The sequence below is a fragment of the Apis laboriosa genome, unplaced genomic scaffold (assembly GCF_014066325.1).
Source record: "Apis laboriosa isolate Shangri-la unplaced genomic scaffold, ASM1406632v1 scaffold26_cov146, whole genome shotgun sequence".
NCBI lineage: Eukaryota > Metazoa > Arthropoda > Insecta > Hymenoptera > Apidae > Apis > Apis laboriosa.
This window is the reverse complement of record NW_025222592.1, coordinates 5,061,367-5,082,032: the sequence shown is the minus strand read 5'-3', so window position 1 is coordinate 5,082,032 and position 20,666 is coordinate 5,061,367. Positions and strand designations below refer to the sequence as shown.

The 20,666-nt window shown below is 43.0% G+C and overlaps 1 protein-coding gene across 5 annotated transcripts in view; it reads left to right on the top strand.

Moving 5' to 3' along the window:
• The window catches only part of LOC122713788 (serine-rich adhesin for platelets), a 67,399-nt gene extending 48,813 nt beyond the window's left edge, over nt 1-18,586 (top strand). For 3 of the 5 annotated variants that reach the window (XM_043934557.1, XM_043934556.1, XM_043934558.1), the window contains 12 exons: nt 3,895-4,105; nt 6,801-7,310; nt 7,480-8,434; nt 8,699-9,742; nt 10,272-10,568; nt 14,249-14,427; nt 15,191-15,439; nt 16,218-16,379; nt 16,672-16,957; nt 17,210-17,447; nt 17,528-17,678; nt 17,939-18,586. In XM_043934557.1, coding sequence (XP_043790492.1) covers nt 3,941-4,105; nt 6,801-7,310; nt 7,480-8,434; nt 8,699-9,742; nt 10,272-10,568; nt 14,249-14,427; nt 15,191-15,439; nt 16,218-16,379; nt 16,672-16,957; nt 17,210-17,447; nt 17,528-17,678; nt 17,939-18,202 — 4,500 coding nt within the window. In that variant the 5' untranslated portion in view covers nt 3,895-3,940 and the 3' untranslated portion in view covers nt 18,203-18,586. The remainder of the gene's footprint in view (nt 1-3,894; nt 4,106-6,800; nt 7,311-7,479; nt 8,435-8,698; nt 9,743-10,271; nt 10,569-14,248; nt 14,428-15,190; nt 15,440-16,217; nt 16,380-16,671; nt 16,958-17,209; nt 17,448-17,527; nt 17,679-17,938) is intronic. The other 2 variants (XM_043934560.1, XM_043934559.1) reach the window with 2 other exon arrangements.
• The last annotated feature ends 2,080 nt before the right edge of the window (nt 18,587-20,666 follow it).

The following is a 20,666-nucleotide window of genomic DNA, read 5'->3' as shown; positions in this document are numbered from 1 at the left end:
TATACTTAATAATATTATTATTACATTATTATATTATTTTATATTAATTTTATTATTATATTATTTCTATTTTTATATTTAATAATATGTTTGAGTGGAAGGGATTTTTGAAGGGAGGAATTTTGAAGATCGATATCGTAAATTATTATTATTTTCATTTCGAGGAAAAATTAAATTTCACGATATCCCCGATAAATCTAAATCTAAATTTGCGTCGTTCTATTTGCATTAATGTATACACGCGAAGTGTATATATATTCACAGAGAGAAGAAGAGCTTCGCTTTTACGAAGTCTTTTGCGAAAGAAAGATGACCGTTGTCGCGCGTTATATTATTCAACGAACAACTCTCCACGCAAAATCCATTCATCAGAAGCGTAGCAAACGCGACAGGCGCGCACAATCACCTCTCTTTTCAAATTCATCCCCAATCACTTTCTCCCAGCGCGATATTTCGAGACCAACAACGGGAAGGTGAGAAACTTTATTGCATTTATAGAGACGGAATCCGATCCAATAATTCTCACCCCCATCGGAGAGATGGGACCGGAAACGAAACGAGCTTTTAAACGAAGAAAACGTTCGTTCCACCGCGTCCTGATCCCCTCCTCCTCTCCCCCTCGAGGACGGGATTCCAACGGTCGAGGACGGAACGCAGAAGATGTAACGGATCATCGAGATTGGAAACGGTACTTTATTCCTGGCCTGGCTTCGCCTGGCTCTCGCGCATGTTAATGCGCGCCCGTGTCACTACGGTTCTTTGTCCTTGACAAAGATCGTGGACGTGGATCGTTCCATCGGGATTAGACTGGTCGTGGGAACCTGTTTGCGGAATCCTCGACGAAATTCCCTCTCGTCTCTACTCCCTCGCCCCTCCCCGCAACAACTCGTCCGCCGCGTAACACGCGATTCCATCGAGCGCGCGTGACGTAATGGGAGCCGGCCGGTCGGTCATAGCAGGTCGGTCGACCTTGATTTCTCTTTTTCCGCCGATCAACGTCCTCCCCCTCCCCCGCTGGGTAACGATTCGAGCTGCTCGAGTCACCCAGTTTTAATTAATTGGACCTGAATTGATCCGAGAACTGATCGAGAATCGGAATAGGAATTAATTTCCTAGGGCGTGTATTAAATGTATATATATATAGGAATACGTTTGATATCAACAATTTCGTCACGATTGTTATCTAATTGTACAATGGATTTTCTATTCTCTTTTAATTGCACGGGTGTGAATAAACGATATTTGTTGGGATAGGAGTTTCAGCAGCGTCTCCAAGATATTATATATTGGATTTCGATATCGACGGCCTTGATCTTGAAAACTCGTTCGAAGAGAAGAGTTCTTGGAAATGTCGTTTTTAATAACACTGTTTGCTTGTGACAGCGTTGCAAAATAAATTGGGATCAATTTTTAAACACATTTACCTTTGAACGAGATCTCTTGCGCGGAACAACGAGAGGCGGGAAACGAAGCGATCAAGATCGAATCGAATTGTTCCAAGCTCGTTTGGAGAAGAGAAAAAAGAAACTCGATGGAATTTTGCATCAAAATCGTCCTTTTCCCGCCAAAATTTTCATCCGACCAACGAATAAATCCATCCAAATTCGACCAAAATTTTCTAAATCCCAATCCCTGGATTACCAAAACCCTATTTCGTCGTTTATCTTATCACCTTCCCTTCGAAATCGATGCACTCGACGAAACCAAAGTTGTTCCCTTTTCTTTTTTTTTTTATTTCTTCCTCCTCGTCTCGTTCGAACGATCCTCACTCACGGAAGGGTTTCCATCTTGGATCCTCTCCCTCTCTCCCTCTCCCTCTCTCTCTCTCTCTCTCTCCTCTATCCCAGAGAGGGATATCTTGCCAGGCGATGAGGCGTCACGATCAGCCGGGCGTTGGTATCGTTGGCTAAATGTCGGGGGTCGGGCGAAGAGGCGAAGAGGATAAAAGCGGGGGCCGGAAGCGGGGCAATTATTCAGTCGAGCGGCCAGCTCGGGTCAATTGTCCTGATTGCGTTCCACGGTGGCCGCTGTCGACAGGAAAGCATACTCTCGCTTGGATTAACCTTGTCGATGCTACACACTATGTCGTTCATAATTAATGTGACTGGGACATTTCGGTCGGTGGGATCGTCCACCACCGCCGAGATTTCCAACCCCAGCTGTTCGAGAACCCCGGATTGATAGATATAGGAAGGAGGGGGGAGGTTTGAAAAATTAATTTACTCAGAAAGAATATTGGTATACCTTCGCTTCTTTCGCCTCTTTGCGGATGTATAATTGTTTTTCGATCACGAGATATGGTTTGAAAAGATGTCGAAAAGATTGGAAGAGTAATTTCGATGCGAATCTATTTTCTTTTTTTCTTTTTCGTCAGTTTTCCAGTTAGGATTTTTTTTACAAACGAAAAGAAGAACAAAACTCGCGGGGGAATAGATTTCCATTTGTAGGAGGGAAAGTTGGAAGAGAAGAAGTTTGCGCGAAAGGATAAAAATCCACGTGTGAAAGGACTTGGTCGCGTATCTTGAATTTCAAACGAGGAAATTCGAGCGCGACGTGGCCATTCGTGAGGGAAATTTTCGAGAACACGTACGGTAATTCTGGTTCTCTCAACGTTTCCTCGTTGAAACGATATAAATTACATCTCACGGGCGTTATTCGTTGCCCGTTCCATTAGAAAATTTAATGGTTTCTAGTTTTAATAAAAAGAAGGATGATGCACGGGTCGAGTCGTAAAGCTTCTTCGTAAATTGTATATTTCAAACAAACTACATTTTCGACGGAAGTCACGATAATAGAAAACATTTCTTTCGATTTGAAACGAAAAAAATCGTACGTAAGAAGCTCTGGATTAATTAGGATAATTTATTCGACTCGTTCAAACTTTGTTGCCGATGTTGAACGGTAAAGTACTTCGTTAAACTTTGCTGCAAACAATTTTCTACCGTAGATATGCCGTGCAAAAAGAACGAGACGCTTAATTATCTTTTTATCCAAGAGCTGAGTATCGCGAGATTGCGTTTTCGACTGTGCTCTCGAAAATTTACTAGCTCGATGCATCACTGTTTATAGGGTGTCGTACGAATAATTGAATCAATCCAAACAGGGGGAAATTATCGATAAATGGACTCTAATCTATCTAATAAAATGTTCAAAATTTGTTGGAATCTTACTCATTTCTATTGAAATTATTTGAAAGATCGATTCTTTGTCATTTCTCAATAGACAAAATTATAATTGACTCTTATCCAAAAAAAAAAAAAAAATTGATCGATCCTTTCGTTCTTTGAGCAAGGAAATAGTGATTCTGTTGAATTTTCATTCGAAAGACGGAACTGACCTTTCTGGTTTCCTTGAAAAAAAGAATAAAATAGAATAACGATCGACCTTCCCATTTTCCAAAGTAGTACATTTCCATTCTTCAGAAGACTACTATACTAATCCACCCTTTTTATCCTCAACAAAAAAAAAAAAAAAGGAATAGCGATCTTTCCACTCTTTGAAGAACAATATTCGACTCTTCCATCTTCAGAAGCGTAGAATGTCTTCAAAAGATAACGGAACGCTAATAATCCATCTCTGAAATACAGAAATTAGAAAATTCGAAATTAGAAATTCCCAAGAATCTCATTTCATCGTAGCCACGATTACCACCTTTTCGCCTCGCCACAAGATTATTCGTCAATTATGAAAACGCGGCCAATTTACCGCAATGTTTCGATCACGAAAAATATCTGGTCGATTAATCAACCAGATATCGTAACGTATCCCTTCGAGGATCACGAAGAGTGTATACATAAATACGTAATCGTGTAGGAGGAGGAGCGGAACACGTCGAACGCCACGACGGTTAAAGAATTGGACGATTACCACTTATTTCGCCCGTTTTCCTTTCAGGGTGATGATGTAACGGGACTTTCGCTGTCGCTGCAGTGAAGCAACGATGTCCACGGCACAATGCAACCGCTTCGTGCAGAACGCTTGGAAGAAGGAACTCTGTTCGAACTGCTTCAAGCCGCGGGAGGAGCACACCTCGCCGGAAGAGACGTTCAGGGTGAACATAGGCAGGGCTCTGAACCATGTCAAGACTGATAATTTTAAGCTACAGGTATTTTACAGATCAAAAAAATATTCAGAAACGTTGAAACGAACGAAACGTGATACGACCTTTGAACGAGCTTGAATAATTTTTGAGAGAGAAAAATTCGTTTATAATTACGTGTAGCAAGTGTACGTGTAAAAGAAAGAAAATTTAATAATCACAATTTTTGTCCCAAAAATTTTCCAATTCGGATGAAAATATGATATTTCTCGTATCCTTCGATATTCTCGTTCACTCTGAATAAAAAAGTTATGGTTAACATCGATGATCGATCATTCGAAGTCGATTGTTTTTTCTCGATGGAAAATTGCACTTTGCGGGCAATTACGGGGCGCGCCATCAACGCCTTTCGACGAAACTGGGTCGTTCGAGCAAAGGAACCTCCGCTCCTACGTCAACAATTTCCTGGCCGCCTTCCGTGGCAAGAAGATGGGATTCCCGTGTAACCACGCGGACCGTAATACGCGCCAATTGTTGTTGTTCAACCTGCCGCTTCTTACCTACGAATCTTATATCTCTCCCCCTTCGTTTCGAGTCGCGTTTTCTTGTGCGAGGCCACTTGCGTGCGCTGGAATTCCGGTTGAACGCACGGAACCGGCGGGGGCGGGGGGATTCGATTGCAAGATGTTGAAACAACGGTAATGGAGGAAAAATCTCTAGGAACACAGCACTCTATTCCTATTAAACGAATTTTTCCACTATTCGTGGAAATCGCGAGAACTCAATTCCTCCTCCGTTTACGCGAAGATCAAGTTTATACGATAAACTCGCGTTGTAATTCTCTTTTTATCATCGTATCACTGGGTGACCTAAAAAAGTAATTAAATGGAGATTCCTATTACTAAAGGTAATTGCAACTTTTATTAACATTGCAAAAATTGTATCGTTGGAAACGGAAAACGATCTGATCCGAATATCTTCTTGTCGAATTATATTTTATTCGAGGAACAATGAATAACTAATTAACTCGCATTCTTCTTTATCATTCTTCTTCCATCTTTGTCAAAAATATAAATTATGCGCGAAATTTTAAATTCTTATTAAACGAGGTGGGACGAGAATCTCCAAAGAAGTAACTTTCCAAAAATGTTTTACTAATATTTCGATGTCCTAAATGATCATTCCTCGAAGAGTTGTTAGAAAGAAAGGAATCAACAGGGGAAAAAAATCAGCTCCATCTTACACAGCTAATATTGCAACGTGTCAAATTGTCGTGAAGTACTAAATTTACCTGACGTATGCAACGTTCGCGCGAAACGCTTAATCGTGAGGGTAGGCGTTATTCTAGCAGAATTTACGCGCGCGTGTGTGGGCGCATTCCGTCCGAAAAAGAAAACTCCGTCGTTCGGATGCCCACGCGTTTTTAAAATCGCGCCTCGTGGGAAATTATTGAGAAAAAGAGCAATAAAAACTCGCAAGCTCGGAGAGAAAACGATCCGGTGAAAACCTAGTTTCCTCCAATCACTTTCTCCGATCGTTAATTTAGAGTTCGACATCCGGCGGCATGGAAAATGACACATCCGACAATGTTTCTCCTTTTTTCCTTCCTTCCTTCTTTCTTTCTTCTCTCGTTTCGAGCCAATGTTTTGTTTTGAAATATTTATTTCCATGTACCTTTTCTCTTCTCTGATAAAATCAAAATTATTCCTTTCTTCTTCTATTTACTTCGTATTTATTTCAAGATCATCCCGATCGTTCGATATTTATACCATATAAAAGATCGTACATCGTTGCGATTGATCCGAAAACTTCCAAAGCTCCGAAAGATAGATAAAATCAGAGAAATATCGTCCAACGAAAAAAAAAAAAAAAATACGAACGAGTTGGAAACATTCGAAAAGGAGGAGATTTTTTTGAAACTCGAGGCGAGGAAGAATCGCGCGAAGACGGAAGCTTTTGTCGACTCGTCGCTTTCGAAAGAATTCGCAGCGTCACTTCGATCGTCCCGCTGTCCCTTTCCATCCGCTCACTCGTGTTATGAAACACGAGTTGTCGTTCGAGGCGTACGTACGTTGTGGAAGAAAACTAGTGGGCTACTCGACCGTGCACGCTCTTCTTTGGACGCGCGGACTTTGAAAATAGGCGGACAGAGACCTCTGTTCTTTCTTTCTTTCCGTTGAATAATTCATTAGGCGAAGGTTTTCATTAAAAGGCCATACGAAAAACTTTCTTCAACCCCCGACGACGAGAAAAATAACGTTTTCGCGCCGGCTGCTCCTCCTAAAACTTTCGGGAGCGAGGGGAGTGAAACTTTCATTTCCTGACACCAGGTGATAACGAGACATTTCCTTCAAAATCGGCAATTATCCCCTCGAATTATCAGCCAGGATTACCAAATACCAGAGGACAGAACGATTATAAGTTGGTTAAGACGAGTTTCGATCGGTTGCTTAAACTCCGTCCAACGATAGTATTTAATTCCGAGGTTTGAGGGATCGAGCCTGGAAATTTTATCTCTCTCTCTCTCTCTCGAGAGAGAGAGAAAGGTTCGATCGATTCTCCTCGAGATCAGTAGCAAAAACTCAACATGCCTGTCAACTGGAGAATCGTGGTAATTTATTCTCCTATCATTTGCATTTTCTTAGAAAACTTTCTAATAATTAAAAGTTGCTGGCCATTAAAATTTCGAAGGAAATTTTCCAGAATCGATCTTCGCGTAATAACGTCTCGAGGTTTAAAAATCTGCGACAAAACGTTTCAGAGTATCCTGCGGGGGAAGGGGATCTCCCAGAGGAGTCAAAGGAAGAAGAACGTAACGTTCACGGAGGATTTGACGGAGATAATCGGTTACGGTGGCGATGACTTCTTCTCGGACGACGAGGAGGAGGAGGAGGACGAGCAGGACACGGCCGAGTCCCTGAACGGGGACGACGAGATACCGCCAGACAGCGAGGAGGAAAGGGCTTTGGGCAACCTGACGCGCGCCAATACCAATTTCAACACCATCACCGCCAATCTGACAGAGATCGTGGCAGCGAACGAGTCGAGTAAATCGTCGAGCAAATCGTTCGCGTCTCTGATGCTTGGAAGGATACAGAAGGACTCGGAGGGGAAGAAGACTACGTTGCTGGTCTCGGTGACGCCCTTCGGCGGCGACGAATCGTTGCCAACGGCGAAGAGGCCCGGCGACAAGAGGGTGAACGGGTTCGTCAACGGGTTCACCAATTTTTCCAAGTGTAAAACCACGACGGTGGACAACGAGAAGGCGGAGGTTGGTCGTCAAATTTTTCTTTCTCTTTTTCAGAAATTCATTTCAAGATCGAATCCTTCGATCCGATAACAACTTGTTTCTCTTTAAACTCGAGATGTTATCAAAATCGGTATAACTTATTTACCAGGGGAGGAATAATTAAAGAAATGCTTCTCCGATACCCTTCCAGGTGCAAAAGAGCGCGAAGAAAGTCGAGATCGAGTCGAAGAAGGAAGCGAAGAAGGATCGAAAATATCCATCGAGCATGGAGAAGATCGTGGACATGCCGCTGATCGCGTCCGCCAATTTGATCTCCGTGGTTCAACGGAACGAGTCGGCGAACGAAATTGACGAGGCGAGGGTCGAAGGGACGACGAATTTGGACGCCGCGTCCTCCGGTAAATCGGAGAGAAAGAATATTTGCCGCGGCCAGGCGACCAAGAGCAACGAGAGAGCGGAAGAACAAAAGACGTCGCAAAAGAGCGCGAGGATCGAATACGATTTCACGAAAACGGGGATGAAGAGAGGTGCGAGCGAGGCGATATCGAGGATGGACGACGGAACGTCGGACAAGGGTATCGAGTTGACTCTGACGCCTCTGGCGAAGAACGAGGCCGAAGAGGCGGCTGAGAGCGACAGATCCATGATGATCGGGGGAGGGAAGGAGGCGAGTAAAATTGGCGCGGACGAGGGTGGAAAGGCGGTGGCAGGCAAGGAGGAGCGCGCGAACCCCCCAGGGGGGCGCAAGATGGCGGAGGTGGAGAAGAAGAAGAAGAACAAAACGTTCGGTTTCCGGGAGAGTCGAGAGTCGGCGGGTGAGCCGGATGGGAGGGAGGACGAGAAGGAGGCGATTGAGCCGCCCGCGCTTCCTAAGAGTCCACCGCCTCCTGTCGAGGCCAGGCCCCCTCCACCGACCCTTCTTCAAGCCGAAACGTTCAACAAGCAACCGATTGTCACGGAGCCGAGGCCGTCCTTCCTGCACGGGGCGATCAATTCCGAGGCGAAGGTGAAGCCTCTAGTCCCGCAGAAGCCGACCAATTTCCCGGCCAAGAGTAATTCCGTGGACGGGAAGAAGAATTGCGCGCCGCCTCCTTCTTCTCCGGTTCAACGAGGCTCTGGGACGGCAAGGTCCGGTCGGAACGAGGGTAAGCACTTTTCTCGCAATTAATTTTTAATTTTCCAACTATTCGAAACCGATCCATCCGTCACCGATCAAAATCGTGTCATCGTCATCGGATCGGATGATAATTCCGTAATAGTTAGATTATCGTTGCTACCGATAAGGAGATGGCACGACCGCGTAAATCCACCCCTCTAATTAGTCGCAACGATCCGCGCAAGCGATCGGTCGTAACCACTCCGCTCTAATTAACGAGAGCGTTTGCTCTCCGCGGCTCTGATTCACACAGGTGCGAACGGTGTCCCGACCAACGCGGAACAACCAACAACGACTGCCTGCCGATTAACGGGAACCGAAGACAAGTCCGAGGAGCGAGTTTCGGATCAAAATCGAGGGAATTCTCTCGTCGAGAATACGGAAAAACCAGCGGAACAAATCTCCTCGACGAACGAGATCCATTCTCGATCGCGGGACAACAACGTCTCCAAGTCTCTTTCGTCGTGTCGCCAAGGTGTCGTCGAAACCAAAAATACGATCGTGGAGACCGCGCCTTCGAAAATTTCGGCCGGCAACAAGTCGACGACTACGAGTTCGAGCGTCGGCAGAAATCAGGCAACGGACTGTTGCGTGGATCCGAGGCAGGAGGGCGGTGAGATCGAGGAAGAAGCGACGGAAGCCCAATCCTCGGCTGCGGTCGAGCTGATACGATCGTCCAACAACAACAAGAGAAGAATGGCGCCGAAACCGCCGCCGGCCGATCTCGCCGAGGAGTTATTATTGCCCCCCTCCACCTCGAGCCTGTTCGCGAGGAATCCCGGCGCCAATTTCAAATCGGACTCGCCGGTTGTCAGGGAGAAGGAGAAAAGGGAGAGGGCCTCCTCGTGCAGCCCGAAATTTCGAAAGGCCGTGTCCGAGCTGCCTGATCCGACCGCGGCCGCGGCCCAAACGGCCGCAAACGATCCGACGTCGAGGAGGAGCATCTCGTTGTCGCAGGACAATCTGACGAGCGGGCAATCAGAGGTGAGGGAGGAGAAGAAGAGGGGCAGGCCCCGTTTCTCGTTGAAACGATTTTTGAGAATGGGCTCGAGGAAGGACGTGGACATGGTCGGGGGTGGGCACGCGTCGAGTTCCAGGATCGACGAGATACCCTCCACCCCGCAACCGAAACCCCGATTGGAGATCATACACCCCCTCGAGTTGGATGGCGCTGCTGTCGAGGTGGTGGGCAACGATCGGATCGCCAGGATAACCGAGGATCAACCGGATTCCTGCGGTCCCAGGAACGATGCGGGAAGGGCGACTCGATCCCCCTTGTCCAACGGATCCCACGCCGGTGAGTCTCTCTCTCTTTCTTTCTCTTTCTCTTTCGAAAGACGCTTTATTATTAATAGGTGGAAGCGTCCTAAAGGGTTTGACGATAATTCTGTTTATTTCGTGATACTCGATAGATAGAGGTGACATGGAACGATATAAAAAAATAATAAACTTATAACATTGCAGGATTCAAACTTTAGCTTTTGAAAGAAAAAAAAGAAAATATTAATAGTAGTTGAAAATAATGATGTATGGGGTAATTGGGGATAATTTTTAACGATTATTATATAAAAATACGAATCAATTTCGAATAATTATTCCTTAAGATCTCGTCGTTTAATTAACGCGTGTTAAGTACCACGGGCATTATTAAGGCTCAACGTCACGCCCACGTGACGTCCTCTTCAAAGAGGACGCGCTAATATACGAGGCGCGGGCTTCCTGGGATGATGGCTTCCTCGGCCGGCCGGCGCTTGAATTCTCCGAACGGCGACGCCAAATTTACAACCGTCGTAAACCGGCTAACGATATTCGTCCCGATGTTACAGTGAGGCCGGGGAAACCACCACCACCGCCGAGGAACCAGTCCCTGGAGGATTGGTCAAGACTGGATCCAACGAGCAAACCGGTCAGACCACCACCGCCACGCGTCGAGACCAAACAACTACCGTCGAGGAGCGACAAGTCATCCTCGAAATCGCCGTCCTCCTCCCCCCCCTCCTCCTCGTCAACATCCTCCTCGTCGTCATCGTCGTCGTCGTCGTCGTCTTCGTCGTCTTCGTCGTCGACGTCGTCCTGGCAGCCGGCAGCCTCGACCACCTCAGACTCGATTTACGCGAATCTGGGTAAGTTCAGGCCCATACAATGTAACTAATGATTATCCACAAGTCTCTTTCTCTCTCTCTCTCGATGTTGTAACAGCCATACTCACACGAATCCTCGCGCGCCAGCTGCTTCCTTTTTTTTTTTTTTTTTTTTTTTTTTTTTTTTTTTTTTTTGATAAATAATATACTGGGTGTTAATGTATTTCGCGGATGATATGATGTTCGAAGAGTCGATTATGGAAAAGAGACATAACGATAAATTCGAACGAAGGTTGAATAGTTTTATTCGAGTAATTTAATCTTGCGATGGATACAAGCGCGGGTAATCGTGACGTGATTGCGAACGTGTTATAAATTTATCTAAGAAAAAGGAGTTTTTCATATATCTGGCTTTCACTTTGCATATACGTTTGTTATCAATTGTATTACGATTGTTTTTGCACTCTCCTTCCGACTTTTCGCGCCGCATTGAATGAATAAAATCGCTTAATTTAGATATTTTATTTCTGCGTTGTATCAAAGTTTCATTCTCAACATTATCGCTTACCAATATTTTTTCCCCCGTGTTTGGATGATATGACATTTTCCAAAAATCGTTCAACAAATATGCTAACACCCTGTACACACATATTTTTCTTTGCGAGTACGTCCGATCCGGGAATAATCCTTGTAACGCTGGATAACGGTGGTTAACCTCCCCTCACGATTTATCATTTCTTTTTTTTTTCTTCGTTCCTCGTTTCGCCGGGTCGACGTACGGTCGTCGTGAAATTGCCGTTTCTTTCATTTCTCGTTCTCTCTCTCTCTCTCTCTCTCTCTCTCTCTCTCTCTCTCTCTCTTTCTCTCTTATTTTTCCGTTTCTCGATTTCGACGGTGCCGCTCGCTTCAACGAACGTTTTACACACGATCGATGAACAGCTGCGAATTAGTCATATCGTATAATGTTCTTCTTCGATGCGCCCTTCTTTTTTTGAAACTTCGCTATATATATATATGCCATACGCGTTTTATCTCTATTATTATTATTATTATTATTATTATTATTATTATTATTATTATTATTATTATTATTATTGTTTTTTTTTCCTTTTTTTTGTATTTTATCCTCTTACTACTACTAATCCCCCACGAAAGACTATTATATTATACTTTTTATTGTACTCTACCAGTGTACTACCTTTCTCGACTAACCGATCTATTAGAGATATTGTACGAAGGATTCACGATTCTCTGTGATATACTTTATTACCATTATTACTTATTACTTTGTTAGCGCTGAATTGAATCGCGAGTGATGTCTTCGCGCCTTTCCTTTCCTTTTTTTTTTTTTTTTTTTTACAACTACTTTCTTTCTCTTTCTCGACGATAACCGCGAATATCCACGCGTAATAATTGTCGCGCGACTCGTCGCCATTTTGATACGGAAAATAATTCTATTTTCACCGAGCGAATGTTGTCTGCCTCCACGGGCGAGAGGTGCGATCAGAAAGTTTGAGAATGGCTGATTTAAAAGAAAAAAAAAAAAAAAAAAAAAAAAAAATAACGAATTTCGAAGAAACAAGCGTTAAATCATTTTTTTGTATGAATCGACGAACAACAAAGTTTTGTAAAATAAATAGAAAGAAAATAATAGAATTGGAAGATTCTGTAATCTCGAATTTCTGTGTCTGAAATAAATGTTTGTTGTCTGAAAAATAAAAAGAAAGAAACATCTTATTTTCTTGTTCACGTGATAGTCTCTGATTTTTTTTCTTTTCTTTTTTCTTTTTTTTTTTTTATTATTATTTTTCGTTCGTTGCACCCGTCCGATTAGAAACTAGTATCTCTCTATCCAACGCGTGTGATATTCCCCTCATTCTTCATGACGAACGAACGGAGGCCTCGACGATGCGAAACGACGAAGCGAAAGAAAATTAGAGAAAAAAAAAAAAAAGAAAGATAGAAAAAGAAAACCTCGATAAAAACCTTGGATAACGATTGTTATTGGATTGCGGCTATTCGCGCGATTCGATTTTGGGGGCTGCTTCATCGTTAACCGCATGCACCGATGAGACTGCGTTCAAAGACCACCAGAATTTGCATACGCATCCCCTTTTTCATCCGCCCATTTCGCTCCTCCGCCCATTCTTCTCCGCCTCGCTCTTTTTTTTTTTTTTTTCCTTTAATATTACTATCCATCGTATCGATTCGTAATTTCATTCACAGCGGGACGTGGATTAAAAGTTAAACTTAAACGGGTTTTCGACACCCTTCCACTGAGTTAACTTTGAATCGTCGATAATTTATTTTTTGATATAAATTTTTTAAATCGATGGAATATTCTTCCAAGAGTCGATTTTAGAGTTCAAAAAACATATCGATCTAATCTAAATTTTCTATCTAAATTGAAAAGGAAAACTTTTTGAAAGTTAATCTTTTTTTTTTTTTTTTGATATCATTTCTCGAACTGAATATTCTTCGAGGAGTCTAGATAAATTTTCTACGTAAATAATCGTTGAAAAGGAAAGATTTTCTGCGCCGATTCGAAGGGTAACTGGACTCTTCGTCCACGCGTGAAACGGAATCGAGATTGCTTTGGCTGCGAGAATCGAACGGCTATATAGGGTAGAGAGGTGCTCATCTCATCCCCTCAAAATCCGCTGTAAATAGTAAACACATCGGCGGTGACGTGTGAAACCGGTGGGTAGGATTGTTGCGCAAGGTGTATCCTTAACCGCCCCTGGGTGCAACTAACGCCGCATGTATTGATTGCATATTAGCATCGTGTACTACCTTTAGTCAATGCCCGTGGTTACGAATGCCAATTCCAGCATTCCCGATGATCCGCGCAGGAACTTCGAAAACCCACTTAATTCACCGTGTTTCCAATCTGGAATTTCTGCAACTCTATTTAACCCTTTGCCTCTATCGAAACTTTGCCGGTGGAAAATACACGCAACGTATTACGGACGGTATCTAAACGCTCGGCAAACATTTTGCAATTACATTTGAAACAGATTCTAAATAGAAACCGGCCATGATCGATGGAAAACTTCGAAAGGAGAAACAGAAGGTAAAGGGTTGAATGGATTATGAACGACTCTCGTCGTTTGATGATAAATTATCTATAGTACCAGTGCTGTTCAGCAATTGTTGCTTTAATACGAGATATCGATATATAAAATCGTCCTCTTCGAATTTTTTATCCTTTATTTCGTTAGCAAAATTTTCCAACGGAAAATTATTAAGAATTTATTCTTCATCGCGATCAAAGATCTGGAAGAAATATTTTTCCTCGTCTCGTTTCCAATTCCAATGAAACTTGAAAAAAAAAAAACTTCTTAAAATAAGAATTTGAACAGCTCTGGTCCGAATCATCGATAAATCATCGAGTAATCATGCGCGGACAAGTAATTCAACGAGACAATAATTCTCGTTGAACGATTGAAGAATCATCCAAGATTGTCCGATCTTGTGACAGATATCGAGCGAGAATATTCGATTCTCGCTTCAACCCCCTCCCCGTTCCATCGCAAGTGCAAAACCGTTCCGCATACCTCATAAAACGCTAGCGCGTGTCTAGCGTTCTTTTTTTCTAGCCGAAAAAAAAAAAACGAAAACTCCTTAGCACGCTAGTACGGTAGCTAGCCTGTTTTGTGACAATGCCTTGTGTCTTGTGGTACTAACCTTGTGGCGCTTGACGATGGCGGACGTGCCTGCAGCAGCGGAGGATGTTACAGGTGAGGTGCGCAGCTCGTTGGCACCCTCGAAACCGCAAAGAACAGCCAGCATGAGGGACCAAGCCACCTCGCAGCCGATCCTCAAGAAACACGGATCCTCGACACCGGCCCTTAATCAGGATTACGAGCCCGCTACTGCGCCACCCACGTCCGATTCACTGGTAATGCTATTATCAATGGGTTTTTTAACGATTTTTTAACGGGCATTCCCGCGATGTGCACGAGGGAGCACGAGGAGACACGTTCAGAAGAATTTCAAGGGGCAGAAACGAGACGTTCAACTTTTTTTTTTTTTATTAATCGAAGTGTTCTTAAATTACGAGGCGGGGGTTTTTCTTTTTTTTTTTTTCTTTTTCTTTTTTCTCTTTTGGATCTTTTGTCCGTTTTGTCGATTGATATTGAAATAAATTGTCTCGAATCTTATTTATGCCAGAGCAAAGCGTGGAAGAGAGAGCAACGAAACTTCTTTCTTTAGTTGTTGGAGGATTATGAAATTGTGGCACAATGTTTTCTAACTTTTCTTGAGATGCAATTCATACGAGATATGGGAATACCTGTGCAACGAGCGTTTCTTACTAGCATCAGAGTACTATGAATTTCTGGCACAGCATTTTACTACTTCTCTTTTAGAATTGAAATTCTATTTTCTCCATAAGGTAAGAAAATAATAATATCTTCCATCGATGAAACGATGAAAGATATTGCTATGATACGGTAAATAAGTAATATAACTGTTAATAATTCATTATTTGAAAATAGCAATGATCTGTTTGCGAGCCACAATCCATTTGGATTATGAACGACAGGTTGGATAATTTGCCTCTGAATAATATTTTTCTTCGTATAATTTGTATATTTTACGAAAAATTGCGCTTATTCTTAATGGGTGACTAATTTTCCTTGGCTCTTCACATTTTTTTCCAGACGTCTAACGACAGTCATGTTTACGAGTGCCTTTCCAGCTCGCCGGAATGCGACTCGAATCTCGAGCTCAGACACGGTGGCGGATCTCATCTCACCTGCAAGAGGAAATCCGACAGCAACGCGATGGAACACGGTGCGGAATTCAAATTTCATCATCAGACGTTCGTCAGATCGACCTCGCTCCCATATTGCGGCAGCGAGACCGAGAGCGAGCTCTACGCTCCGTATAGCTTTTACACCGGCGATGAGGTACGATCTCTTGGTATTTCTCGAACTGGACGTGGGCGGTCACGCGAGATATCGACTTGTTCGGAAACCTCTATATTAGTTTCAAAATTGTGGCCAGTATCCAAGATATTTGCTGCTGCAACAGCATTTTGCGATTGCAAAATTTTCGGCTAAAAATTATGGTATTTTGTTGCTAGAATTACAGAATGATAAATCGCTCTTTCGTTACAAATTCTTATTCTTTTTCTTCTTTTTAAAAAACCGCCACAAAAGATCGGTTCCGTCAATACGAGCCGAATATTATCGAACGACGCCGACCGCTATAACGAGCATTGCCGAGCAATGCCGACTAGAGCCGACGATATGTGCCGAACATTGCCGATCCGTTCCGATCGAAGTCGAATAGAATCCGAGAGAGAAGTCGCTAATAGGAGATTTAATATCGCGTTGTTTCTTGTATTATTATCCGTATTAGAAAGAAACGAGAGAAAATCTTTATAAATCTGACTAGTGTCCCTTATGACACTTTTCTTTATCCTTCGAGCAAAAACTATTTCATTTTTGCTGACTTTTTCACATGGTGGATCGGTTTCACAGCTGCTTAGCGCGGGCCCAGCGATTTTATTACCGCACAACTCGATTTCACGGCATTTGCGAAACTTTATTACTCGGCGTAAAAAGTTTCGCGGCCTGGACTTTTCTTATTTAATAAAGATCCCGGGGAAACAATTTTACTTCGAGATAGTTTTATCGGCCGCACAACCGCCGCGGAATTTATAATGGAATTTTTAAAATGCAGGGTCCCGAGGAGGATCAGGACTGGAAGAATAAGGACGACGAATTAAGGATAAGCCGATTGAGGCAACGCAGAGGTCGCAGTATAGTTCATCGAAGCCTCGAGGATAATTACGGTGCCGTCGTGGTCGCGAATCACGAAGCTCTCGCGCAATTCCTTGACCAGGTATTTTCTCCTCCTTTTTTTTTTCCCCACCCTGTTTCTTTCAACTTATCTTCAATTTCTCACTTCAGACTCTCTCCAAATCTTTATATACAAGATCCGAGATTTTTATTCGAGACTTTTTCATTTTAAAATAAATCGATTGCTCTTATTTATGTTACATTCGATTGCGTTATTCATTGTTAAGGAGAACATTCTCGTATGTAATCTTCACGCCGTTTATTTTTATCGTAGACAATTTATTGCGAACAATTCGAATATTTTCACGAGCCATCGTACATTTTACGTTACACAGCTGAACCAAACGCCCCAAGTGCCGGCAGGTTTGCGAGCGTTGAAAAATACGAACCCACGTGTAAGCCACTTCGGCATCGACGCCAATACGTCGATCACGGTCGGCAGGAGAATATTTTGCTCGGCGACGTGGAACGAGCTGAACGTCACCCTGTGCATCGCCTTCGATCTGGCCACGCACGTGTCGCGGAAGGAATTTTATTTGGCACCTATAATCGAGTTTATAGACAGCCCACCCAAGGAAATTATCGACAACGGGTGTTTACCTACGAACAAGCAACTCGAAGGTATTTCATTCTTATCACGTCACGTCTAGAATTCAATTCTTCATGCAAATTATTACATTAATTGATTTCCTTCAAGAATGCGAATTATTCTCTTCAGTTTGCATATCTTTCTCTCAATTATACCCAAGAAATGGAACAAAGTCGTCGAAAGTAATTGCAAATAATTCGAAGAGCAAATTGTTCCCCTTTGAGTAAACTTCATTTTCTTTCTTTTAAAAAATTTTTCTTCAAGTCGATTCTCGATTGTTTCAGCGACCATTTCAGTTCTGCCGCGGCTCCAAGTGAGCACGATACAATTATTCGGCGCCACGAGCAGGGATCCCCACGAGGAAGGAGCAATCAGGGAAGCGTCGTTCGTTCTTCTTCAATTCGTCACCGCGTTGAAGAGCCTTCAGGCGCGAGGAATCGAAGAATCGGCGAGGAGCTTGAACAACGTGGTCCTCTGCAGGGAAGACAAGGACGCCTATTACAGGCTCTATCTTCTTCAAGGGTCTGTAAACGCGAGAACGAAGGAGCTTGCTCGACGCCAGCTCGAAATTGGTTCGCTCATTGCTCGATAACGTTTGACAGATTGAACGTGGAGACGAACGAGGATAGGGAGGAGGAGAGGGTTTCGTTGTGCCAATGCGCCCTCGTCGCTCTTCAACAGCTCAACTTGGCTAGCAAGCTGCCCGTGATTCAGGAGTTGCTGATGAGGGAGAAAGCTGTTACCCTGTCCCAGGTACAACTCTCAGAATGACATTTATTTATTTATCCCCTTTGCAAATAAATAGAAGCTACCATCCATCTATTATTTCATTTTTAATTTGAAGATCGATTCTTTCCCTCAATTTTTTAGCGCGAAAAATATTTCTATTTACCCGCGTTGAAGAACGCTAATTAAATATATTTCCAAAATTCGTAAGTTTCTCGATTCCAACTCTAAATTTCTAAATATTTAAGAAATAAATATGCACCAATTAATCGAGCTATCACGCGTAGGTGAAATCAGTCCTGGAATTTTCTCTGTGGGGTCCCGCGGACGTGACATTCGGCGGGCCGCGAGAGAGGGAGGTCACCCTCCAAAGGTGGTTGGATCTGGAAAGGGCGAACGTGCTTCACGCGTTGGTGAGGACAAGGGCACCTCTCACAGTCACGGACGAATACCAATTGCTGTTCTTGGTTCGAACCAGTGCCAAGATCATGGGCGAAGCTTCGCTGTTATTGGACGAGCAACGATCTCGATTGCTTCGCTGCGCTCGTTAATCGACTGCTGCATTTTTCGTTTCATTTCGTCCAAAAACTGTCGTGCGAAAAATCGAATCGAACGTTTTCCACATTCGTATACCGATTCAAGGTTTCACGCGACGAAAGAAAGAAAAGAGCAGCTTTGGTATAGGAACGATTGTACAGATCTATTTTTCGGAATTTATTGTCGGACAAAGCGATCGATACTCGCGAACAACGTGTTATCTCGAATTAAGCGCGCGCGAGTATTCGAGACAATGCTCAATCGAGGCGAGATCGCGTGGGATGTCTCCAAGTTCGCCTATTCGCTTAAGAATAATGATTATTATCGTCATCCCGCCGATCCAGTGTAATCTTATTAATTATTTGTATAAATAAAGTATGCTGGCTGGACAATAAAAATTTTCTCACGTTCTCTTTGATGATATCGAGGACATCAATGGAAGAGAATCGATCTTCTGAGAAAAGAAAAAAAAAAAAATCTAAGCCTCTTCTCCAATCCTCCCTCTTGAATTGAATTAAATTACCTTGCATCTCGCAAAGACAATTCTAGACTTTCAATTTTCCCAGCGACGACAATAAAACTTGAACTCGGTGAAAAAATGCACCAATCACCATGGCTTATATGTATACATATATATATATATATATATATATATAGTTGGCCAAGTTGGGGAACACTAGTTCGCGGATCGCTCCGCGGGTCGATCTATCAATGTCGCGGCGCGGAATCCACGCCAAATATCCGATACAACAAATTCCGGTGTAACAGCACGGGCACGAGATCGAGCGCGTATTATACAGCTAATGCAATAACGACGCATGGCGGTGCAGGCTTCGATAAATCAATAATCGCGATGGCGGCGCATTTTTCGACTCGGCGAAATTCGCGACACGCGCCGACACGCCGTGGATGTGAGATCTCGATCGTGGAGATTAAAAGTTTGACACGACTGGTGAAAAAAAAAAAAAAAAAANGAACGATTCTCTCTCTCTCTCTCTCTCTCTCCTTTCGCATTCTTTTTTCTTCCTTTTTTCTTCCATTTTTCGAGCGGCCACTCGTGGGAATTGGACCACGCGGCTTTAGGAACGCGGAGCGTTTCACCTGTGCACCGAGCATAAACGAGTTTTTAATTAAACCTTATGAATTTAATGGAACACAACGCACAAAAGCGACGATGGACGCCGAGACGCTCGCGGAATCTCGTAAACCCGGCCCTTTTTTAATAACACGGCCGATGAGGGAGGGAGGGAGGGAGGGAGAGGGAGGGAGGAGGCGATTTTTAAGCGAAGCTGGCTCGCTCCCCGCGCGCTCAACCGATATCCATCCGAGATATTCGAGGGTGCTCCTTAAAACTTATTTCGATATAAAATTTTCGATGTTATTAAATTTTTGATTCCGGTATATATATATATTTCGATGATAAAAATACGAAATTTGAAAATTATGAATTAACGAAGGAAGGAAATATGGGGAGAAGCAATTTAGACGAGTTTGAAAATTTCTCTCTTTGGAGAACGGAACGAAAGAACGAGAATGAAGAGAAAAAAATGTATAAACCGATTATTATTCTTTTTTTTTCGGTGTTGGGCACCGAATTTTTAGATATATCGATCAAAATGGATACAAATAAATGGGGGAGGAAAAAAAACGGAGGCGAATTTGTTTCGAATATTATAAACCTTCTCGAGACGAGCGAGGAAGAAAAAGGCGAGGGAAAGATCTGAATACAAGCAAGAGACGTTCCATTGAACGTTTTGAATCGGGACAAGTTGATTCGAGTGGTCTTCTACGTCTCTTCCTACGAGATAAGGGGTTGCTTATTTGTTGGGACACTCGAATCCCTCTCTCATCTAGGTAATTTTTCCCGCCTAATAATATATATATATATATATATATATATATATATATATCAATTATCGATCTTGGTGTTCTGTTCACATCGAGGGACTTTGTTCTTCATGTTAACACTACGACGTCTTATTTCAGGCATAATTGTCTGTCAAGAATTGGAAGTATTGCGATAAATATTAACATTTCTTCCGAACGATCTTGTTTTTTTTTTTTTTGGGAACAATGGAAGAGCGAGAGGGGTGAAAAATTGATGAACCAACGCGTTGGTCGATGATAGTCTTAAGGATTTAAGGGCGCTCTAGGTAGAAATTAAATTTAAACCCTGTATTATCGAAATCTGTTTACCCGATGATATTGGGGTGACGTTTAATGCTCGCGAAGGGAGATTTTCTCAAATTTGTTGGAACAAAATATCGTTAAATTAATCCAGATTTTCGATACGGTTTGCCGAACAATTTTGGTAAACGAAAAGGAAGAGAGATCGATGGCTACTTATCGGAGCCTCTTATCATCCCTTTCACTCGAGATCCGCGTTAATCGGAAATATTAGCCAAATTTATCTCTTTCCATTAGAAAAGCAAGCTTGGTCCTCTGGATGCAAGAAACTCTTGCATCCAGCTCGATAGC